This window comes from Trichoplusia ni, chromosome 19 (assembly GCF_003590095.1).
Source record: "Trichoplusia ni isolate ovarian cell line Hi5 chromosome 19, tn1, whole genome shotgun sequence".
Lineage (NCBI taxonomy): Eukaryota > Metazoa > Arthropoda > Insecta > Lepidoptera > Noctuidae > Trichoplusia > Trichoplusia ni.
This window is the reverse complement of record NC_039496.1, coordinates 7,754,415-7,775,959: the sequence shown is the minus strand read 5'-3', so window position 1 is coordinate 7,775,959 and position 21,545 is coordinate 7,754,415. Positions and strand designations below refer to the sequence as shown.

Genomic DNA, 21,545 nt, shown 5'->3' with positions numbered 1-21,545 from the left:
ACTTTATTTATTACGTTTTTATTTATGAAAATTCATTCTCCACTGCTTTTTCATTCTGCAAGCAAAACTGCGTAGACTTAGCGAGTAGAACACTTACGATATACCTGCTATTTAGATTTAGATCATATCTCTAGATTATAAACTGTATTCATCTTCTGAAAGGTAACAGAAGCCCCTTACTTTGTGCGGATGATGACCAACTGGCTAGTTTTAATGTTTCCTCAATCCTCACTCCTCAGTATTTTCAATACGGCCATGTGCCTTTCGAACGTTTCGTTCCCTAAAACAAACAAATAATATGTTTTCATTCAGTGTCAGTGACATTTTTCTTTATTTACAGGAAGTAGGTATAAAATTGCTTCCGTCATGAAATCTTTTACTCGAAATCGTGAAAGTTTTACACGCAAACAATTGAATGTGTGAAAATTATCTCTCGACAGTAAACCTTATTAAATTATTTCTTCACTTCACATGACCGGAAAAAAACATCAATTGAAATTCTCTTTACAGAGCAATTTAAATAATTCACTCGCAAAGGTTACTTTTTGAACTGATCATCATCACGCTGTGACGAAAGGGGGTCAAGCGAGTTAGAGGTAATTTTTGCAATTTCGTGTATTGAAAGCGTTTCTGATTGTGGGCAGGTTGGCTTGGGAGTCTTAGGAGTCACGCACACTGGGCTACTAGCTTAGGGAAGACAATGGTTTTACTAAATTCAAAGACTACACTGACTACCCTTTTTCAATATAGGAATGGCACGAGCGATAGATCCCGGTATGTGGCATGTATTTTTGTGAAATGTCCTGCGACACAAGGTTTAAAATGCTTAGTTGATCTTCTATCTGTCAATAAGAGCAGTGGAGAACATAAGCATAAGGAGAACGATCCAATTGCATCTAGGGCAGATGACTAATTGACTAAACTTCCTTAACGCAGCGACACTTGCAGTTTCGGTCTGCCGCAGTGTGGAGCTTCAGCGATACTTTGGGCAAACACTGACAGCCTGACTGACCAAGTTATTCAATTTTGAGACCATCAGAGCCGGTGTACGGCGAGACTGATTAATTTTGATCACAATGGATTGAACACTGTTCAGTAATGTAATACGAAGTCATCATTTATCACTCGAATCTATTGTATCATAATGCTTGTTGGAAACAATACTGTTTCATAATAACGATCGAAACCTAGATCGTTAGTTATCAGACTTGTGAAACGAGAGCGGCTACATTCATTTATGAGATTCATCAGCTCAATAGGTATTAAGGTGGACCAACTAAGTGGAGGCTTGAAAATAAGATTAAAGGAGATGAGCAAAGTGCATTAGAGTGGACCTACAGGTCAAAAAGAGAACTGTTCTACTTATTTTTAATTTTTCTCATAAAAGATAAACTTTGACTGCACGGATAGCCGAGTGGTTGAGGTTACCACGCCAAACCCACTGTGGGCGACGTGTTGCGGGTTCGACAAGCAATTGTGTGATCCATAAATGCTTGCTCTGAGTCTGGGTGTCTTTGTGCATGAGATTTGTATGTTTGTAAACTCCCGCGACACAAGGAATAAATTCGGGAGCCGTTTTTTAAAGAAAAAAAACCTAATCACTTATCTTCAAATTACTAATTAACACTAATTATGTTATCCTTGTGGTCGATAAACATTCGGTGGTCTAAATTTTACTCAATACTCAATCATTTATTGCATTCCACAATGTGTTTCTTAGGTGGTAAATTATAAAATATGAGATCATCATGGACCCTGTCGGGCACAGCAAAGTAGAAGTAAAAGTAAAAATAGGAGAGAGGAAGAGAGGTTTATTCAGTCTTATTTAATAATTATTATTCTAATCATTTTATTATTTCTCATTTAAATATTCGTTTACGTTATAATAACATTTATTTAGCAAGAATTGTTTTAGTTTAATTATAAAGAGGTTTAATTTCATTTCATTCTTTATTACTTCTGGAAGTTTGTTGTATATTTTTATCGACATTACGTGTGTGCTTGTTGAATGTATTTTTAATCTAGAATCTGGTAAATTTAATCTATTTTTATGGCGTAGTGTGTACTTTTGTTGTTTATTTTCCCTTGTGGTAAAGAAGTTTTTATTTTTGCGGACGAATTTACATATTTCCAAAATATAGATACATGGTAGAGTTAAAATTTTGTGTTTTTTAAATTTTTGATTGTCTGAGTGATTAAAACGAATTATTTGTCCTGTTGAAATATTATTTTAGGTTATAATGAAATGGAAACCTACTATTATGTACTAATAGGTGAAGTAAAAGCACTGGCAGAAACAACGGTCTTGTGGTCACTTCATCTATGTGTATGTTTGTCTACGTGTGAGTGTAGGTGGTAACATCATACACTCCGTATTTGTCAGCTGATTGACATTCAATTTCAAAGTATTCTCGGCTTGACCTACAAACTTAGAACATGAATGTATACAAATAAATCGGTTAACTTGATTTATATTGCATGTTGCTTCACATTGATTTTCCGATAACATTGGCCGTCAAAGTACGTGTCGGCCTATTTATCAATATTTCAAAACAGTTTAACTACTACGACTTTAGACTAGACTGAAAAGTTCAAACAAAATAGGTTTAAGGCAGTTCTATCGCTGATTTTTTGAAAAGTCATTCATCAAAGCAAAATTATCTACGAAAGCGCAACGAAAGTTTACCAGAAGATTGGACAGCCTAAGGAAACTATCACCATCTTATATTCGAGTGATTTATACCTATCTTTACCGCTTTAAGAATGCCTATTAGATAGCATCTTAAAACTGTTTTCGATTACTTAATACACCATCGTCGGAAATTCGTTCAAATTATATATAGGCTCACCAAAGATGTCTGCCAGTCATTTAATGACATTCATATTGTTCGCTAATGGCTTATAAGTTCACCGAGTCTTAAGACCCGCATGAAAAACTGGCGACGCAACACTGACGTAACTGAGGTCATGACAGAATAATGTTTCTATGGAAAAGTAATGACATAACGAATTTCTAGATTTTAATCGTTCGCTAGTCATGTCTGTGATCGTTTTCGAGAGATGCCGATGCAGACTGATAGAGCCTTATGTACAACGAGAGGTTAGTTTTTATGATGTGTTTAAGACTTCTAAGTTTATTTATTTATTTATTTATTTAAGTATAGACGATACTGCTAGCAGTTAGCGATATTTAAGCTTTTTGGTTTTTTTGAAAGGTTTTAGGGTTTCGAGATCGGAAGGCAAAACTGGAGAATAGTGGAGATTTTCTGTTATCTTATCAAGTATTATTCGATTCTTTGCTACTGACTTTTTGACTTGACTTTGCTGCTGAAAATGAACAAAATGTTTACTAAAAAAATTAAGAAATGTAAATGACAGCTATTGTGGTAAGTATTAATGGACAAGGCAGGTACTAAATACAAGGCTGATTATATTATGTCTCATAAAATTTATTTGTAATGTTAATAAACTGATGCAAAACAAACCTTTTATTTCACAGTTCAATTACAATTCCTAAATGAAAGTGAAATTTTCCATCATCAATTAAAATAAAAGTACAAGCCTGTGTTGAGAATAGCCGATGATCAATACATTTAAATGTAGGAATATCTTTAAAGAATTTATTGCGCAATCCAGACGGTTGTGGTTATAAACCAATATTGTTTTCATTACAGCAGGTTGTAGTGTCACATTATTTAGTATCTTAACATCGTTTGAACATGCGCGTCTTTAGAAACACATTCACTTATCAATATATTGCATTCACTTGCAGATATCTTAAGACAAGTTAAATATACATTTAATTTTATACGACTCGTTTTAATAGATTCAGGTTTAATGTTAATGATTATTCCTCTGCACAGAAATGGCCGACTTTTCAATAGGTTTTCATTCGTGTGTAGTTTTTAATGTTTGTTACTGCTGATATTTTTTTTTTTTGGTTTGAAATAGCTGTCATTTGATCGCATAAAAGTTTAATAAAATTGTCTCAGTACCTTTTTATTTGAAGTCGGTTATATGTTAACTACGGGGTTAAAATCTGTCCATCTGTCTTTAGGTAACGTCACACGAACCGTGGTATCCAGACCTAGTGAATATTGTTCATTTCTTCCTTTGCTATTTACTGTGTTCATATTGTATACAGTAGCTCCGACACTCGTCTAAATGATTCTCGCAACTTAGCACATCATAAATCGTGTATGAATATTTAGTTCTCGTATACCGCATGGTGTTTGCGCGGCGATGTCGATAAATTGCGACGGTACTGACGCTGACGCCATAACCTTTGCCTCTTACTTTCCAATGACCTGCGCTAGTGATGTGCTACTGTGTTTATCGATAGTTTTGTTGTAGGATAATTAGTGGACTTTTAAAATGTTGTTTATGTATAAGAGAATTTGTGCGTACCTACGAGACAAAATTGAAAAACTTTTATTTTGGAAGATATAAGTTTAAAATATTTGGCTCATAATGAAATCGTAAAAATATAATCAAAGGTGCTTTTTATTAAGCAATATTTGCTAACAATTGCTACACAAGGATTCATTCTTGAGTCGTCAATATATAATTCCCAGAAAAATAATTAACCATAAAAGACTTTGACCAAATTTTGTCGATACCTCAACATCACTAGTAGTTAACCCATGATTGTTATTATGTCACACAACTAAAGAAATAAAATAATTATCCGTCCGGCTGGTATTGCACGGTTTGGAAAACAAAATGACTGGTGTTTGATTATAAATTTTAATAGTCATATTTGTGAAATATCGAATAAAAATCTTAATCATTAGCGGCAATTAACACAATAGTGATGGTATGTTACGACTACTTACGACATTATTATTTTAGCGTTATCGATAACATACGATGACTTTTATAGAAAAACGTCTTAATAGAAAAACGGAACCCTTATAGGATCACTCGTGTGTCTGTCCGTCGCTTACAGTCAATTCGACAAATCTCCGAATCTATTAGACCGATTAAGTTGAAATTTGGTACACATATCAAGTCCTGTCACCCAAACACAGAGGTGTGACGTGAGCAGATGAAATCTGTATATGGGGGGGAAGGGGAAAATTTAAAAAAAAGATCTGAAAACTGCATCGTGTGGCATATCAAATGAAAGGTCTTGTTGAGAAAATCTTAAATGTATTTTTTTGTAATTTTAAAATAAATAGTTTCCAAGTTATTCAAGAAAATAGACGAAAATTGACCATTCCCCCCCTTATCTCCAAAACTACTGAACCTAAAATTTTGGAAAAATACATAAATTATTTTTCTCCATATAGATTATAGGAAAACTTATAAGAAGTCCATGATATTAAAATAACATGGTAAATCACTCAATATTGTGCGTACCAACTTACATTTGCAGGTGGAATGTGTGGGAGAACATATTTTTTAACTCCAAAAACATGATAGGTAACATCGTACGGAACCCACTTCACGCGAGTTCAACTCGCACTTGTCGCCTTTTTTTTTATTTTGTTATAAAACAATTTACTCCGTATTTTTGTTTGTCAAAAATGCCTACGTCAATACTTAATCATTATAAACTCCAAAAAACTCATTTTTATCTAATAAATAAGATGTTAACCGTTAAATAGCCTGCATAGAATGACAAGAATAATAGCTGTTTATGTCATAACATCAACACAATCATGTTTAATAGAAAGCATCGTTTGACGAACGAACTCTAGCCTCCTTGTAAAGGGCATCTGTCGATTGAATAAAATAACATAAATAGTATGAAAATGCGAAAGAAACAGCACTTAGTTAAAAAACCAAAATCGTGACATTTTAAAGTTAATTTTGATGTGAGTAGCTTATAATCGATATAATATATTCTTCAGTTAAATTTTGACGTCTAAAAATAAAGTATAAATAGAAAGTCTTTGAATGTGTAATGTAGATGATAATTCGCTCAAAATATAATTCGCGTCAGAGTTGTAAGAGACGTTGTTGTTATTCATAAGAATTTTAAAATGTCTGCTCCAAACGAAAATTTGATCCACTGCCGCAAGCGTAGAAAGCCTACCGACAACCAAATTGATGGTGTTGTTACGTCAATTGACTTGTCAAGAGTTAACATATTATTAATTACTTTTGACATTTAGTTAATATTTTAACAAAGACATTTTAAAACAATTCCTGTGTCAAACATTTATCGATATGATCCAAGAATATATTAAGCACATCACTAACTAATTAACCAATCCAATTACGTTACAAGCAATTAGAAGAAATTAATCGTTTTCTTGTTAATTTTATGAACTGATTACTGCCACCATAGAGACGAAGAACTCATTAAAGAGGCCCTAATAAAAAGAGGAATTTAGAGTCTTTAACATCGTAATGGTACCAATGAAAGATGCTGGGTAACATCAAACCCCACAAACGCCTAAAGGGTCGCAGAGGTCAGAAGCAACACGGTCCGGTAAAACGAGATAGGCATAGCTTCGCGCATAGCAATGAGAATAAACCTGGATACAACAGCACATGGAATTTTGAACCTTATTGACTAACACTTCGCTATATCAAAGCAGAATCTTCTTTGTCAGCTGAACTACAAAGCTGGATGTGATGAAGCCGATGTGTCAAACGATCAACAAGCAAGGCACGGTTGCGGCACTGTTACCTAAGTCATCAACTGCACAGTAGCCGAGTTACGCTTCTTAGAACTATTCACAATAGATTCAAACAAAGTCTTGCACAAAAAGAAATCCATTGGCCGTTGCACAGCTGGACGCGTTGGCTCGTCCTTGAAGAAAGCCATATTAGTTTTTGCATTCACTTGCACTTCAGTAATTGCAGGCTTTTGTTTAGCAGTTCCATTTACATGTCTGATGTGTTGGATTTGCATAATGCAGCCATAAATACTGCTGGAGATGCTACTGTACTACGATCGTCTTTGTAATTAGTAGATAAATGTAGTGTATCTTTGTTTGGGTCATGCAGAAAGAATTTTGAAACCAGACACCAATGTTCGTAAGAGTAGCCTTTTAAAGCTAACGAGATCTACCTAGCAGTGCGCTATACAGGACTGATGATCGTATTAATAATAAATGCGAAAATGTATTTATAAAGTGCTCTTCTATTTTCATTTTTTATATTTGAAAGCAACGACGCTCGCACTAAAAAATTAAATCCTTTTATCGCCCCCATGGTTTGACATAACATTCAAGTCACATGCACATGGCAGACAAAAAACACTTGTCCTACGCGAGCATCGAAACCGCGGCACGTCGGTCACAGTGGGTTTCGCGTAGTGACCTCAACCACTCAACTATCTGTATCTGAGCAGCTATTTTCCATTTTAGTGCCAATAATGGAAAGAGAAACTAAATTTTAAAACTCTTTAGCTGTCCAAAGTTGGCAAGATTTTGGGACATTTTACTCGTAATCTTTGTATCAACTTATTTGGTAATTTACAGAAACTTAAAATGCGAGACATCGACAGCAATAAAAGGATCTCAGGTCGTAACGCCGAGGACTCTCGTCCATAAACATAGTATTTCTAAACGTCTGGACCATAATAAGACGCGGCTTAAATATAAACGCTGACATTATTTTGTTACTAGTATCAGAACGAGGATGCGACACTGACAGATTTTAAATTAAGATATTCAGTTTAATTCAGATCTCCAATCTTTTGGAATGAGTGTCTCAATGGCATAGTTTTCTTTATATGTAAAATACAACAAAATCCGTATACAGAAGTAATACAACATATTATAAAAGTTTGTCTTCCTGAAATAATTTGGTTAGAGTATAAAATAAGGTTACAAATGACTGACAGAAAATCCCTCTCAAAGAAGTAGCGCGTTATACAGGGTCGGACATTGTATATTCAATATCTGCCAAAACTTAAATCTTTATGTTTTGACAAATTGTAATTCCTAGGCACTATTAAATAAACTACAACACACATTTCGCACAAGTCAGCCTTCACGAAGATTAACCTTGTCCAGCATTTTATTGACTGTAAAAATAAAATGACCGTCGTAAATATATTGAAGTAGCTATTCAGGTAGCGACCAGCTGCCTCTAGAGAGAATTGCCGTGCTAAAATAATATAAGTAGTTTCATTCACAAACCCTATTCAGTAGCGACTTCAAAGCACGTATTAGATTGTCATAACATGTGTTGTGTGCATAGAAACTGTTTGCAGTAAATATTTGTGATGCACCGCGTAGCTCTTACGAGGAAAACACTTTTCTACTTGACCGCAGAATCCTTCTGGGGTATTGACGCAAGTTACAAGAGAATTGATTCAACGGAGTTTAAAAAAATAGGAGAGATCTTTTAAGGATTTGCGACTAACAAAATATAGATGTGTTTAGGGTGCGGTCTCCAAATAGTAAAAACGGATCCCTATGACTGGCGGTTTTAATAAATCCGTCTGTCTCCAGGCTGTACTAAATGAAGCGTGATAGCTAAACAAATAAAATTTATGCGCATACGATATACTCACGTCTCTCCACTACAAGTGCTACAACAAAAAATAAAGATCGAGGTTACGTAACGTTATAACAGTCATATGTTTGTTGATTGAAAAATATTTTTTGGATTGATTAGCATGTCATAAAGATTAAATGCCTGACTGCGGCAGTCGTTAAAAAAAATATGTCTTGTTTATTTAACCTCCTTGCACGGAAAACTCAGACTCACATTAAATCGGTCATTTAAACCTCTACTCGCTCTCGCTTCTCCCTCGTACCATGACCACATTTGCGTAATTCACACGGAAGCAAGGAGAGTGTGACTGACATAATGATTAGCGCATTACTGTTGGCACACAGGCGTGCATTGATATTTGAGTCATTGTAAGAGATCTGTGCTGCCTTTTTATATTAACTTGCTTTATTGGCTAACGGTACTTTTACGTCATTCTTGACATGCCTCTCTTGATTGTGTGATCTACTGCATGAATATTTACTTTACAGCGCTGTGGACTTAGACAATGAAGCATAAAGTTAGTGTGGTCACGAAAAGAAAACTCTGAATGTATGGAAATGTAATTTGATTTGACAATACTTGTCATTTAACTCATAAGATTGTGACAGTGAGATTGGAGTGATTCGACTAGCGTTAACTTATAAATGTAATTTGAATTTTTTTTTCATTCTTTGCGTCTGTTTTTTTTATGTCTGTGTTTTTTTTTTATATTCATGCGTTCGAATTTCAGTATACGTAGGTACTTACTCAAAATCTTGCTGTCCTCTAATGTGTTGCGAGTATTTTTTGTAACAGGTTTCTTTTATTGTCTAAAGTGTATGCTTTTACTGCTTTTGCGCAAAATGTCTTTAGACAACTTTGCTATAGTAAAGATCTCAGGCACATTTTTACTTGAGGAAAGTATAAGCCGGAAAACCACCATTCGATAATTAAATGATCAGGAAGACTTTCAACTACAACAGAACACACATTATTATTAAATTCTTGCAGAAATGTAGCCGTGACGTGGTTTTGTATTGCTTTCCTTTTTTGTACTTCGCAATCAGCGTGGATCATTCCGTCAGATACTTGCTGTATTGAGAAGGCGCTGTATTGAAATAGTACTATTTCAACTACTTCTCAATGGAGTGGAATGGGATTATTATGATCGTAGAGGTTATAATACAGCAAGGTGACATACAAATATTTTTTCCAAGATGTTATATTACAACAACAAAATTCATATCATGGTAGTAACTACTATTTATAAAAACCAGCTAAGCCGTTATATTTGGTTGTTAGAAGGTTATACTATGGAGTTATGTTAAAGACAAGTCAAAATTCAAAACCTTAATTATCATTACTTTCCTTATTTTTTTTACAGACAACAGCAACAGAACGGAACAAATATATACTAGGACTTTTGACTAACTGTGTCGGCTTTGCACCCATCGGTCTATGGGCATCGTTTAAGGTGACAAACTACTGAATAAAACTATGCAGACATTGTGAATGATTATAAAATAAAGTCCCAGTTAAAGCGTATTCATTTATTCATCCTTTCTTCTTGCCCTTGGCTCGTCTAGCATTCTCGTCGTAATGCAACAGCGTATCGATTTCAAGAATAGACTCCTTAGTGGCTGTGACGTATAGTTCAAACTTGATGTAGTAGTCGCCATCAGCTATCGGGATCGGAATGTTCTTTGGTGGCAGTTCCATGTTCCAGTATGAATAGGTACCCTGGGAATATTAGGAATATAAGACGGTGGGACTGAGCTAGGCGCCTTCCAGAAACTCTTATAGTAATATTCGTCGTTTTGAGAAAGCGAGACAGACGGAGATACAAACAGACTTTGACTGCACGGATAGCCGAGTGGTTGAGGTCACCACGCCAAACCCACTGTGCGCGACATGTCACGGGTTCGATCTCCGCGTAGGACAAGCATTCGAACGCTTGTTCTGAGTCTGGATGTCTTTGTTTATGTGATTTGTATGTTTGTAAAACCCCCCGCGACATAAAGATCAAATCCCTTGACAAACAGTCAGATAAAATTTTACATTTAGTCAAACTATTTAAAATTATCACTTACTGCAGGAAACGGACACTTATTAAGTGTCAAATTGGTGAAAGATGACATGAACTCATTCATCCATTTTGTTTTTGTCGTTTCGCACACTTTCGCCACGATACGGAAGACGCCCCCAGAGGTCAAGGTCAAAGTTGTTGCGAACTGTAATAAAATGCCAATGATAGTATCAAAGGTATCTCAAAGAGGAAACAATTGATAATTTCTATAATTTCTAAGATTGTGTATTAATTCATTTATACACAGAATGTGTTCATAGTAAAAATAATGCCTACTAATATTATAAATGCGAAAGTAACTCTGTCTATCTATCTGTCTGTCTGTTACGCTTTCACGTCTAAACCACTGAACTGATTTTAATAAAATTTGGTTCAGAGATAGAGTTGACCTTGAGAAAGAACATAGGATAATTTTAATCCCGGACTTTTGAAGAGTTCTCTTGGAAACGCGATATAACCGACATCGAATCGGGCGAAAAGCTAGTTTCTTATACATAAGCGACTTGGAATACGTCGCAACAATTTGCTGAGTCACTTTAAAATTGTTTTTTATTTATACTTGGCAGTGATGGAACTGATTAATACATAGCGCACTAAACTGAGTTATCTTTCTCAATCACCCTGGAAGTCACTCGACTAACACCAGACCCCCGAGTGAAGGTTTGCACCTAAATGACTGGGGTGCTATCAGGCATCGCTCTTCAGCTGATCTGTCATATCAGATATGAATATCATATCCTATAAGCCCATACACCACTACACCAGTTATAAACTAAGTTGATCTCATGCATGTTACTGACATTGGCATTCAGTATCGAATTACTGGGTCAGCAAAATTCAGAAGTATAGAAGAGAGATACGTTATTTTCGGACTACTTACAGTAACATTATTACCATAAGGCATCAAGAGTGTTCCTGTCATATTAGTAAGATAAGGATCTCTACGGCTTTTCCGTCCAGTTAGCACGGACACATTGCTTATGAACTTTGGGTTTGCAACCTTCAGCTTGGCTCCTTGTTGCTTGAATGAGTCCTGAAAATTTGGACACCGAGTATAATAATCTGAGCAAAATATGTCAAGCGAATTTTTATAACAATTGAAATCAGACTTTACGGATTTCGCTAGATGTGAGTGCATAATCCAATGAAAAAGAATTAACATCGATAACGTCGTTTGTATTGCCGCATCGTAGTTGTAATTTTAGGTCAAACATTTATGAACTTACGACCAGAAATATACGTATTTTTTATATTCTCTATATCTTTTATATGCCCGATGTAAATCTTCTACTTACAGAACACCAATTACCGAAAACAATCATCAATACAATATAAGACACCAAGTAGATCCGGTACATTTGTGAAGAACAGATAATACTGCAAATAATAACTATAACGGACAGTTACAATGACAATGCTGTACCTCCAATATGTCTAATTTTTCTACAACAATAGGGATATTATTCGCCTCATCAAGTCTTTACATTTGTAATTCAGTCATTATTTAGGCATCTAACGCTTGTTTGCTCTCGTTATGAGATTATAATTCGCTTCAATAATGGAGGACACTAATCATGAACAAAGGAATTAAAAATTAAAGTAAATACCATTATCCAGTATTTCTAGAAGGAATCTATATCGCAACTTATGACGGGAAATAATAAGTCAACCTGACGACTCCACAAAATATGAAGATAGGAAAAGCGTTGATAGGTCTCTTATAAGAGCCAATTCTTTACATAAAGACTTCTTCACACTAAGGTGTTCTTAAGTCAGCAAGTCAGAAAATACATAAGTAAGATGCTATCGAAAAGTTGTGATCTAGTTAACGTTGATAAAATGCACGGCTGTATTGCACCCGGGATAAAACAAGGAGGTTAATACGCATACAAAACCCGGGCAATGGCATTCTACCGGCTGACATTTACGTTATCAACCCATTAGTACTACAACACTGGACCTTAATAAACTTGAACGCAATAAACAAGCATCAAAACATTCTTCGAAATGCGTTCTCTTTTTGGAGTTAACTGGGTTGAAACGTAACCTTGGAAACTCACTTTATTTTAACTCACATTTAATTGTTATCCAAATTAGCGATGTTAAATATTCCACTGCTGCTCTACCGGTTTTTAAATATACTGGGAAAACACAAGTTTTTGCGGATATTCCTAAGCAATTTATGTCTATTGTAAGTTATGATTTTATACGATCGTTTTCGCTACATCATCGAGGCGGAAATCAAGCGAGATCTCATTGTAACGCAGGACCCTTCTTGCCTTGAATATGATATCAACGAACTTGTGACGCACGTAAGATTTAATTTTTCCTCTTAAATCTTAGTATATTGATCGACATCAGTAAATGAAGTTGTCTCAGCAATGTGTGAGACTAAGGAGAGACTGGACGGCAAAGTGGCGATAGTGACCGGTGGTAGCTCAGGAATGGGCTTTGAAGCTGCAAAGGATTTGGCTTACAGAGGAGCTAGAGTCGTGATCGCAAGTAGAAATGAAACGAAACTAAAAATAGCTAGAGACCAAATTATAGAAGAAACTGGAAACCAATTCGTTGCCTACAAGTCTCTTGACTTAGGATCACTGAAATCAGTTCGAAGATTCGCAAATGAAATCAATTCAGGTGACAAAGTCAACATTCTAATAAACAACGCAGGAGCCGTAGCTCTACCTGATGTGAAAACAGCAGACGACCTGAATCTAACAATGCAAGTGAATTTCTTCGGAACTTTCTTACTTACGTATCTATTGCTGCCAAAGTTAAAGCTCTCAGCGCCGAGCAGGATAATAAACGGTGTCGCTGCGTCAATGTATGTTGGTGATATTGATTTCGATCATTGGAATGACGTTGGACATTACAACGTGATATCGGGATTAGCGAGTTCTAAGCTGGCTGTGGCTTTGTTTAATGCAGAACTGAATAGAAAATTGAAGAATACAGGAGTCACTGCGATTACATATGATCCTTTTGTTGTCCGCGATACAAATATTTTGACGAACGTGCCGGGAATAGTGCAAAATGTATCGCAATTCTTCATTAATATGATTGGGCAGAAGAAAGAGGATGTGGGGAAACAGATTGCTTACTTGGCTGCAGCATCAGAGTTAGAGGGTGTCAGTGGTAAACATTTTAAGTTCTGTCATGAGTTTTTTAATCACTGGTCAGTGAATGATGAACAGTTGACGAAGAAATTGTGGGAGGAGGCAAAGAAGGCTGTAAAGATAAGTGATGATGAAGACTGGGAATAATAAACAGATATTTGTTATCAACAAATAGACTTAATATAATCTAAGTCAAATTTGTAGTCATTGAGTAACGTATATCTTTTGATCATAAGCACATTTTAAAGCAATGTAATCGTAGCTTGTAATTGCAATCTATGTATTTATAAGCATTATAATTTTACTAGCTTGCCCAGAATTTATTGACTTGCAAACCTATAAAATGAAATATTTTCTACGAAGACTCAATCGCCTTGAAATGCAGAAAAAAATTGTTTCACTGTAACTAATATATTTTTGAACCTGAGTCTTTTCTAAGGTTTAAAATATGAAGTCACTCCTGTCAGAAGCGACAAGTATACAAATATGTATACAAATGTTTACATAGATTTTGTTTCTCGTTTTAAAAATTTGTATTCCAAAAAGATTTTTTTTAATTGAAACTGTAACGTACTGATGTAATACGTAACTGAATTAAATGTATTTTTGATACAAGTCTTCAAATACTGGGCAAAAAGCTCTTCCTGCACTTAAAATCTCGCGATAAAAACTATCTCTGCCTAATGATGTATTCAAATAATAATTATACTTAGATACGTTATTATAAACCACGCTTTGATTACTTACATATTATTATGTTAGGCCACGCGGCCTTAACATTGACATCTGTATAAAACACAAACTCTTGTTTTTCCTTGAAACTTCAACTGGTACACGGATAAATGTTTAGTATCATTTATGACGTACATGTGTTGTTTCAGTATTAAGTAAAAAAATATAAATTGCTGTCTGTAGTCTGTATACCATGATAGCTAGAAAGATGAGATTTTCATAGATTTTGTATTTATATTGTCGCTATAAGATATAAGAAAAATAAAGATAAAAGTTAAGCAACTGTTTTTATTAGTCAAACATTAGATAAGTGATTAATTTTATTTATATGTATCCTCTTTGTAAGGAACCCTCAGTGTTGTATGACTCGCGCTTGATCAGTATTTTAAATAGGCGTGACGTAAACTTAATTCACGCAAAATCTCCATTCAATTAATTGGGAAAACCCAGAAGATTTACTCGCAACTTGATTAAAAGTAAAATATATACATGAATCCTTTGTTTGCTGCACTCCTACTAATTCATCGTATTAGAATCGCTGCAGAGGTCGTTTCGGCCGAAAATCTACTGAAGTTGACTATGCAGGCATGTGTATGGTTATAATATTTTTTTAACAACAAAATCATACAATTGACAGCAAAAAAATCGGTTTGTCGGTCCAAAGTTAAGAGATAACAAAAATAAAGAGTACAGACGAATTGAGAACCTCCTCCTATTTTTGAAGTCGGTTGATAAAATAAAGTCCCAGTTAAAATGCATTCATTTATTCATCCTTTCTTCTTGGTGTTAGCTCGTCTGGTACTCTGGTCGTAATGCAGCAACATGTCAACTACAGCTATAGTCTCTCTGGACGCTGTGACGTACAGTTCAACTTTGATGTAGTAGTCGCCGTCAGCTAAAGGGATCGGAATGTCCTTTGGAGGTAGTTCCATGTTAAAGAAAGAATATGTGCCCTGGAAATATAATGGAATGCGTAGGCATAAAAGACTGAGTAGGGAGGTTGATGAGACAGGGATGGCAGGTTGCCATCTCTTTAAGTAAAAAAGTGAAAATAGATGAAAAAGAGTGTCTTTATGGAGTAGCCTGTGTCTCCTGTCCACAATGACAGCTCTCTTACTTCATAAGCTGGTAGTAGGACCCCAGATGAGTCCGGAAGGTTGTCGAATAATGAAAATGTCTCAGATTACAAATATATACATACCTACATTATTGTAAAAGAAACCGGACTAATAAAGTCTAATATGTACTTAGGTAAGTAATCTGTCATAGATAGGAATTATGTAGGTTATCACCCCAAATGCACCTTGTACCATATGTAGCGGGCTCGATTCCCTCGTAAGACGAGATCTATTGTGATCCACAAATGCTTGTTTTTAGCCTGTCTTTGTGACTTGATTGTTTGTAGACCCCTGTGTCACAAGAATTAATTTTTCTAGAGCAGGATTTTATTTTTTACGATCATTTTAATTCACTTCATCTTTAAAATAGATAACAAAAGTATTGAAAAGAGTCAGACTTTACATGCTTCACTGACAAAGACTCTTTTTTAAGTGTCACTTACCGCAGGAAACGGACACTTATCGAGTGGCAAGTCGGTGAAAGATGACATGAACTCATTCATCCACTTAGTTTTTGTCGTTTCACACGCTTTCGCCACTATACGGAAGTCACCCCCAGAGGTCAAGGTCAGCGTTGTTGCAAACTGTAATATAATGCTAATGATTAAATCAAAAGTTTCTCATAGAGAAACTTCTATGCCCATACACCAGAACATGGTTGATCTCAAGCATGCTACTGACAGCGTCATTCATGTAGCGAACTACAAAACAGACAAAATTTACTAGCCTTCGATTCGGTTATAGAAACAAGGTATTTTCTGACTACTTACAGTAACATTATTACCATAAGGCATAAGGAGAGTTCCTGTCATGTTGGTAAGATAAGGATCTCTGCGGCTCTTGCGCCCAGTGAACACGGATGCATTGCTCATGAACTTTGGATTTACAATCTTCAGTCTGGCCCCTTGTTGTTTAAATGAGTCCTGAAAATGTGGACACTGAGTATAGTGGCCCGGAGCAGGTATGGCAAAGCGATTAGTAACAGTCGAAATCAGACTCTATCGCGATCAGTGTAGAGTGCATAATTGTAAAAAAGAGGATATATGTATAGAGCCACGTTGCAGTTAAAATAATATTTTTAATTTCATTACATATATGTCACAGAATTTGCTACTTACAGAACACCAATTTCCGAAAACAATCATCAATACAATATAAGACACCAAGTATACCCGGAACATTTGTGAAGAAATTATGATACTGCAAATAATAACTATTACCGCCAGTTACCATTACTAAGCTGTACCTCAAATAAAACTATTTTATTCTATAGGTCACAATGGGGATATTATCCGCCTCATCAAGTCGGTATGTTTGTAATTCAGTCATTATTTAGGCATCTAGTGCTTGTTGGCTCTCATCATAGGATAATTATTCGCTTCAATAATTGAGGGCATTAGAGCAAATTCTTTAGCTACGCTTATATCACGCTTCGATTACATACATAATATATTACGTCACCACGTGACCTTGACATTGACACCTGTATAACAGGTAACCTTTTGGTTTTCCTTCAAGTTCAACTGGTGTACGGATAGATGTTTGGTATAAATTAATATTTCCATGGGCTTTTTATACAACGTTTTGGAAAATTAATTAATTTTTATGGGTCATAAAAATTATGACCCATAAAAATTAATTACCCATACAAATATAAAAAAAAAAACTATTTAATAAATAATACAAGTTTTATGGCTGTACGGTTTTTCCCGTGAATAAGTAGACGCTCTACTTATTCACGGGAAAAACCGTGAAATAAAACTTGTATTATTTATTAAATAGTTTTTTTTTTATATTTGTAAAAGAAAGGTTTCTTTAACAAATAAAAAAAAACTATTATTATTAACTAGCTGTTGCCCGCGATTTCGTCCCCGTGGGTAGAAGATATAAGTTATGATTTATACCTGCCCTGTTTTTTTCACATTTTCCATTGTATCTTCGCTCCTATTAGTCGCAGCGTGATGGTTTATAGCCTAAAGCCTTCCTCGATGAATGGTCTATTCAACACAAAAATAATTTTTCAATTCGTACCAGTAGTTTCTGATATAAGCGCGTTCAAACAAACAAACAAACAAACTCTTCAGCTTTATATATTAGTATAGAGTATAGATTAATTCGTACATTTTGCTTTCTTCGGAAAATTGTAAGTTAAATCTCACCAAAACAAAAAGTTTTTGTACCTACCTAAACAGTTCTGCTACAACTTTCAGGCAAATAATAAAAAACATTTGAATCTACTTCTGTCACACGCATAGGTCATTGTCCTAGTTTTTATAAAAGTATTCTTTAAAATGCACATGCAATATCATGAACAATGCACATGCCTATATAAGTATACATCTTTGTTCTATCGTTCTCCATAAAAATCGTCCGAGGCTCGATCAACAATTATGACGTTACATGACCGTACATGATTACATTAGCTGCCGGAAACATAAGGAACGAGGTCAATGTACCAAGTGTTGTGATAGACGAAGTGTCACGGGTTCCATCCCCGCGTAGGACCAGTATTTATGTATGTGATTCATGCTTGTTGCGAGGCTTGATTTTTCATTGGTTTTTAGGCGTTTTAATGCGAAAAAAAATGAATACAGGGATTTGTTTTTATGTGCTTACTGCCTAAATTTTCTAATTGTTTTGGGTCCATCCTATACCAGGGTGCCTACCGCTACGTCTTAAAGTAATATTATGTGCGCAATGTTAGCTTCAGACTGCAAACTGCAACAAATCGTGCGTTGCAATAACGAATTATATGGGATTATGGGTACTAATAGCAGTAACCGCTTTCAATGAGAAGTGTAAGGTGTCAAGGGCTTCCTTTATCTTGCTAAATTTTCGTGTAGCTATAATAGACGCATGAAAGGCACACGATTTAAAATGAAAGGATCTTACTCATTTGAATACGGATCTCCAGTACTAAGTGTTTAGTAACGTAAACTGGTTGTGGGTCCAGTGTCTACTCGCATCTCACGGCCTGCTTCGCATCTATTGTGACCAAGCTTTTGTTTACCAGGGCAATGGGAAATGGGCCAGGAATGAAGGAGCAAAACAATGCCATACAACGTTCACCTGAATACTTTGTTGTGTGAAGAGATGATAATGTGAGAATATGCAGTAATAACAATTTAATTAAAATCCGAAAAAGTTCAAAACGGTCATCAGAAAAACTTGTTACTAAGAAATTAATATGTGGTAATGGGTAATTATATACACAATGCAAGTCAAGTGTGATATTTTATTTTTGTAATATATACTGACGTCAAAATAATCCTTGTTGAAGGTTTTCTTCACATTATCCTCCTACCTTGTTCAGTTATAAAACTGTTTCCGAGGAAAACAGACCTATCATGACAGTAATAGATGACTTCACTGATTGTGAGACTGAAGCCCGACTCGACGGGAAAACTGCCCTCGTTACTGGTGCGACCGCAGGGACTGGCCTAGAAATAGCCAAAAACTTATCAAGGAGAGGCGCGAAAGTAATCATTGCAAGTAGGAATCCAAGAAAGATAGAAGATGCAAGGAAGACCATCATACAAGCATCAGGGAACAATAATGTTGTTGCACGACAAATGGATTTCGAATCACTATCATCAATCAGAAGCTTCGCTGAGATAACCATGAAGACAGAGCCGCGGCTAGACATTCTGATCAACAACATTGGCGCTATCGGTTTAGAAGATCGCTTAACCCAAGACAACTTACACCTGATGATGCAGGTCAATTACTTTGGATCATTTTTGTTGACATTCCTTTTGTTCCCGATGCTACGAGCGTCGGCACCGAGCAGAATTATCAATGTGTCTTCACTAGCTCTTCTTCTTGGACACATAGACCTGGACCACTGGAACGATGTTGGGAGGTACTCAACACTTGGCGTTTACGCTGATGCTAAGTTAGCAGTCGTGCTATTCACTGTTGAAATGGAAAAGCGCATACGAAATACTGGAGTGAATATCTATAGCATGGATCCAGGATTAGGAAAGTCAGAGTTCTTCAGAAACTTGGATCATGAATTGCTTAGGAATGTGTTGAACGCTGCTCTGTTAAAGTTTGGAAGACCTTTACCAAGAGTTGCGACTATGGCAGTGTTTCTAGCCGTGGATCCCAGTGTTGAAGATAAAAGTGGAAAACATTTCAGGGACTGTCATGAGTTTTACAGTTCCTGGTTTGCAAATGATACAGTATTGACGAGACGAGTGTGGGAGGAGTCTAAGAAACTAGTGAAAATAACAATTAATGAAGATTGGGAGACATAGTGTAAAAGAAATGTCAAACGATGAAATATGTCAGAACATTTTTATAGTGAACAATAGTTTAGATGCTCGTTTTAAAAATAATAGTGCCATGGTTGATTATGAAGATAAATTATTTTGTTGTATATGCCTTTATTCATGATGGTAAGTTGAAAAAATATAATGGTCATATTACAAAATGGTTTTAGTTTCAATAGCAATCAACATGACATTATACAGACATTACATAGATAATTATTTAGGCATTTTTTTTACTGGCATACTAACACACCATCCATAGTGCACTGTGCATTGATTTGTTACTTCGTTCTTAGCCAGTCAGATCATTTCACAACTGCATAGGTTAATTATTTTAACCTACTCCTAGATTCACGTTCATATTACCTTGATTGATGCTATGGGTCCTGCTTAGTTGCATTCAGGAAGTATCCAAAGGTCATGATAATCTAGTTACATCGAGTATATTTCAGTATACTACTAATAATAGTCAATTATGTGATGAAAAATGTTTAAAATAAATATAATAAAAAATAATTTGTAGTGACAAAGATTTTTCGAGATCATCGTCTGTTACTTTTTTTTCTACCTGACCGTTGGGAAAAGGCCTCTACATTTCATTTTGACTAGAGCTTATACTTTTTTCCAAGATCATCGTGTAATAAATAAAGAACACACAAGTTATAAAGCATCTCTATTTACTGTATAAAACGATACTGGCTTTTAAAATGATTTCTTCCGTTTTTGAGGCCATCATAAGCACCTGCGTTTTAAATTTCCCCTTTATGAGAGAATACACGTATTGCGGCATATTTTTTGGAGGAAATTCCATATTATTTAAAATAACGTCACCCTGGAACAATGTACTTTAATCAATAAATCTTTCTTCTTAAAATATTAAGTAAACTGCGCTTAGAGTCACTAGATGGAATAATGTGGACATATCGTTCACTAAATACTAAAAATGTATTCCTCTACCGATCGTCAGATGTTTCTTTGAATAATTAGGCAAAGAAATATAACTTAAAGTCCCTCATGCATACAAATTTATACATTATACCGCAATGCCACCAAAATGTTTTTTTTTTTGCAATACGTATATGGATGTAGGTGATTATTTATACACAACATGACTTACCGGAGGTAAAGGACATAGAGTGGGGTCCATATTTGAATAAGCACCATAAAACTTGGCCACCCATTCAATTTTAAGAGCGTCGCACGATTTAACTTTCACAATCACTAGCTCTGGGAAGCTTTCTCTTTCTACTGAAACTTTTACCTGAAAAAAAGAAGACCGAATAAGGTTAATAAGTTTGACATTATGCAGAGACCTACCGTGCCAAAATATTTGCCGATATAACCATGTGCGTATTAGTTGTCCGTCATCTTATTACTTGATATTCTTATTATTTTTACACTTTGTTTCTTTTTTTCTGCCGAAGCAACTACAGAGTAAATGGTGAACTTTTATGAGACCCTCGTAGATGATGAAACGTTTGTGATGTGACTGGAGAGGTGGGATATCAAAGCTGTGCTGTGGAACTGTGTATCTTCGAAAAAAATGTGACATACGAGGATGTTTGGCGAAACTGAAATAACACATATTTACGCGTATATGTGTGGCTCAAGGATAGCTATCTATATAAAATATATATTATGCGCATACCAAACAATGATAGATAGGATAGCTATCACTGTTTTGTATGCCCAAAAATCTAGGTTAGCTGAGCCGTTTCCAATAGAAACTACTGAGACAAATTTGATGTTTTTTTTTTGTGATCGAATGACTGCTATTCTT

The 21,545-nt window shown here is 35.4% G+C and overlaps 2 protein-coding genes, 1 long non-coding RNA gene and 1 pseudogene across 3 annotated transcripts; 2 read left to right on the top strand and 2 right to left on the bottom strand.

Annotated features, from left to right (window-relative positions):
* Positions 1–9,969: 9,969 nt before the first annotated feature.
* Positions 9,970–12,833, bottom strand: LOC113503526. The gene is made up of 3 exons (XM_026885552.1): positions 11,406–12,833; positions 10,530–10,670; positions 9,970–10,179 (listed from the first exon to the last, which is right to left on the bottom strand). The coding sequence occupies exons 1-3, from the start codon at positions 11,685–11,687 to the stop codon at positions 9,994–9,996; spliced, it is 609 nt and encodes a 202-aa protein (XP_026741353.1). The 5' UTR covers positions 11,688–12,833; the 3' UTR covers positions 9,970–9,993.
* A 31-nt stretch (positions 12,834–12,864) lies between these two features.
* On the top strand, positions 12,865–14,168 carry LOC113503525 (retinol dehydrogenase 11-like). The gene has a single exon (XM_026885550.1). The coding sequence runs from the start codon at positions 12,907–12,909 to the stop codon at positions 13,786–13,788; it is 882 nt and encodes a 293-aa protein (XP_026741351.1). The 5' UTR covers positions 12,865–12,906; the 3' UTR covers positions 13,789–14,168.
* A 4,438-nt stretch (positions 14,169–18,606) lies between these two features.
* LOC113503480 lies at positions 18,607–20,059 on the top strand (annotated as a pseudogene).
* Positions 20,060–20,425: 366 nt separating this feature from the next.
* Positions 20,426–21,117, bottom strand: LOC113503287. Its single transcript, XR_003401439.1, has 2 exons — positions 20,883–21,117; positions 20,426–20,597 (listed from the first exon to the last, which is right to left on the bottom strand). It is a non-coding gene; the product is annotated as an uncharacterized LOC113503287 (long non-coding RNA).
* Positions 21,118–21,545: the final 428 nt, after the last annotated feature.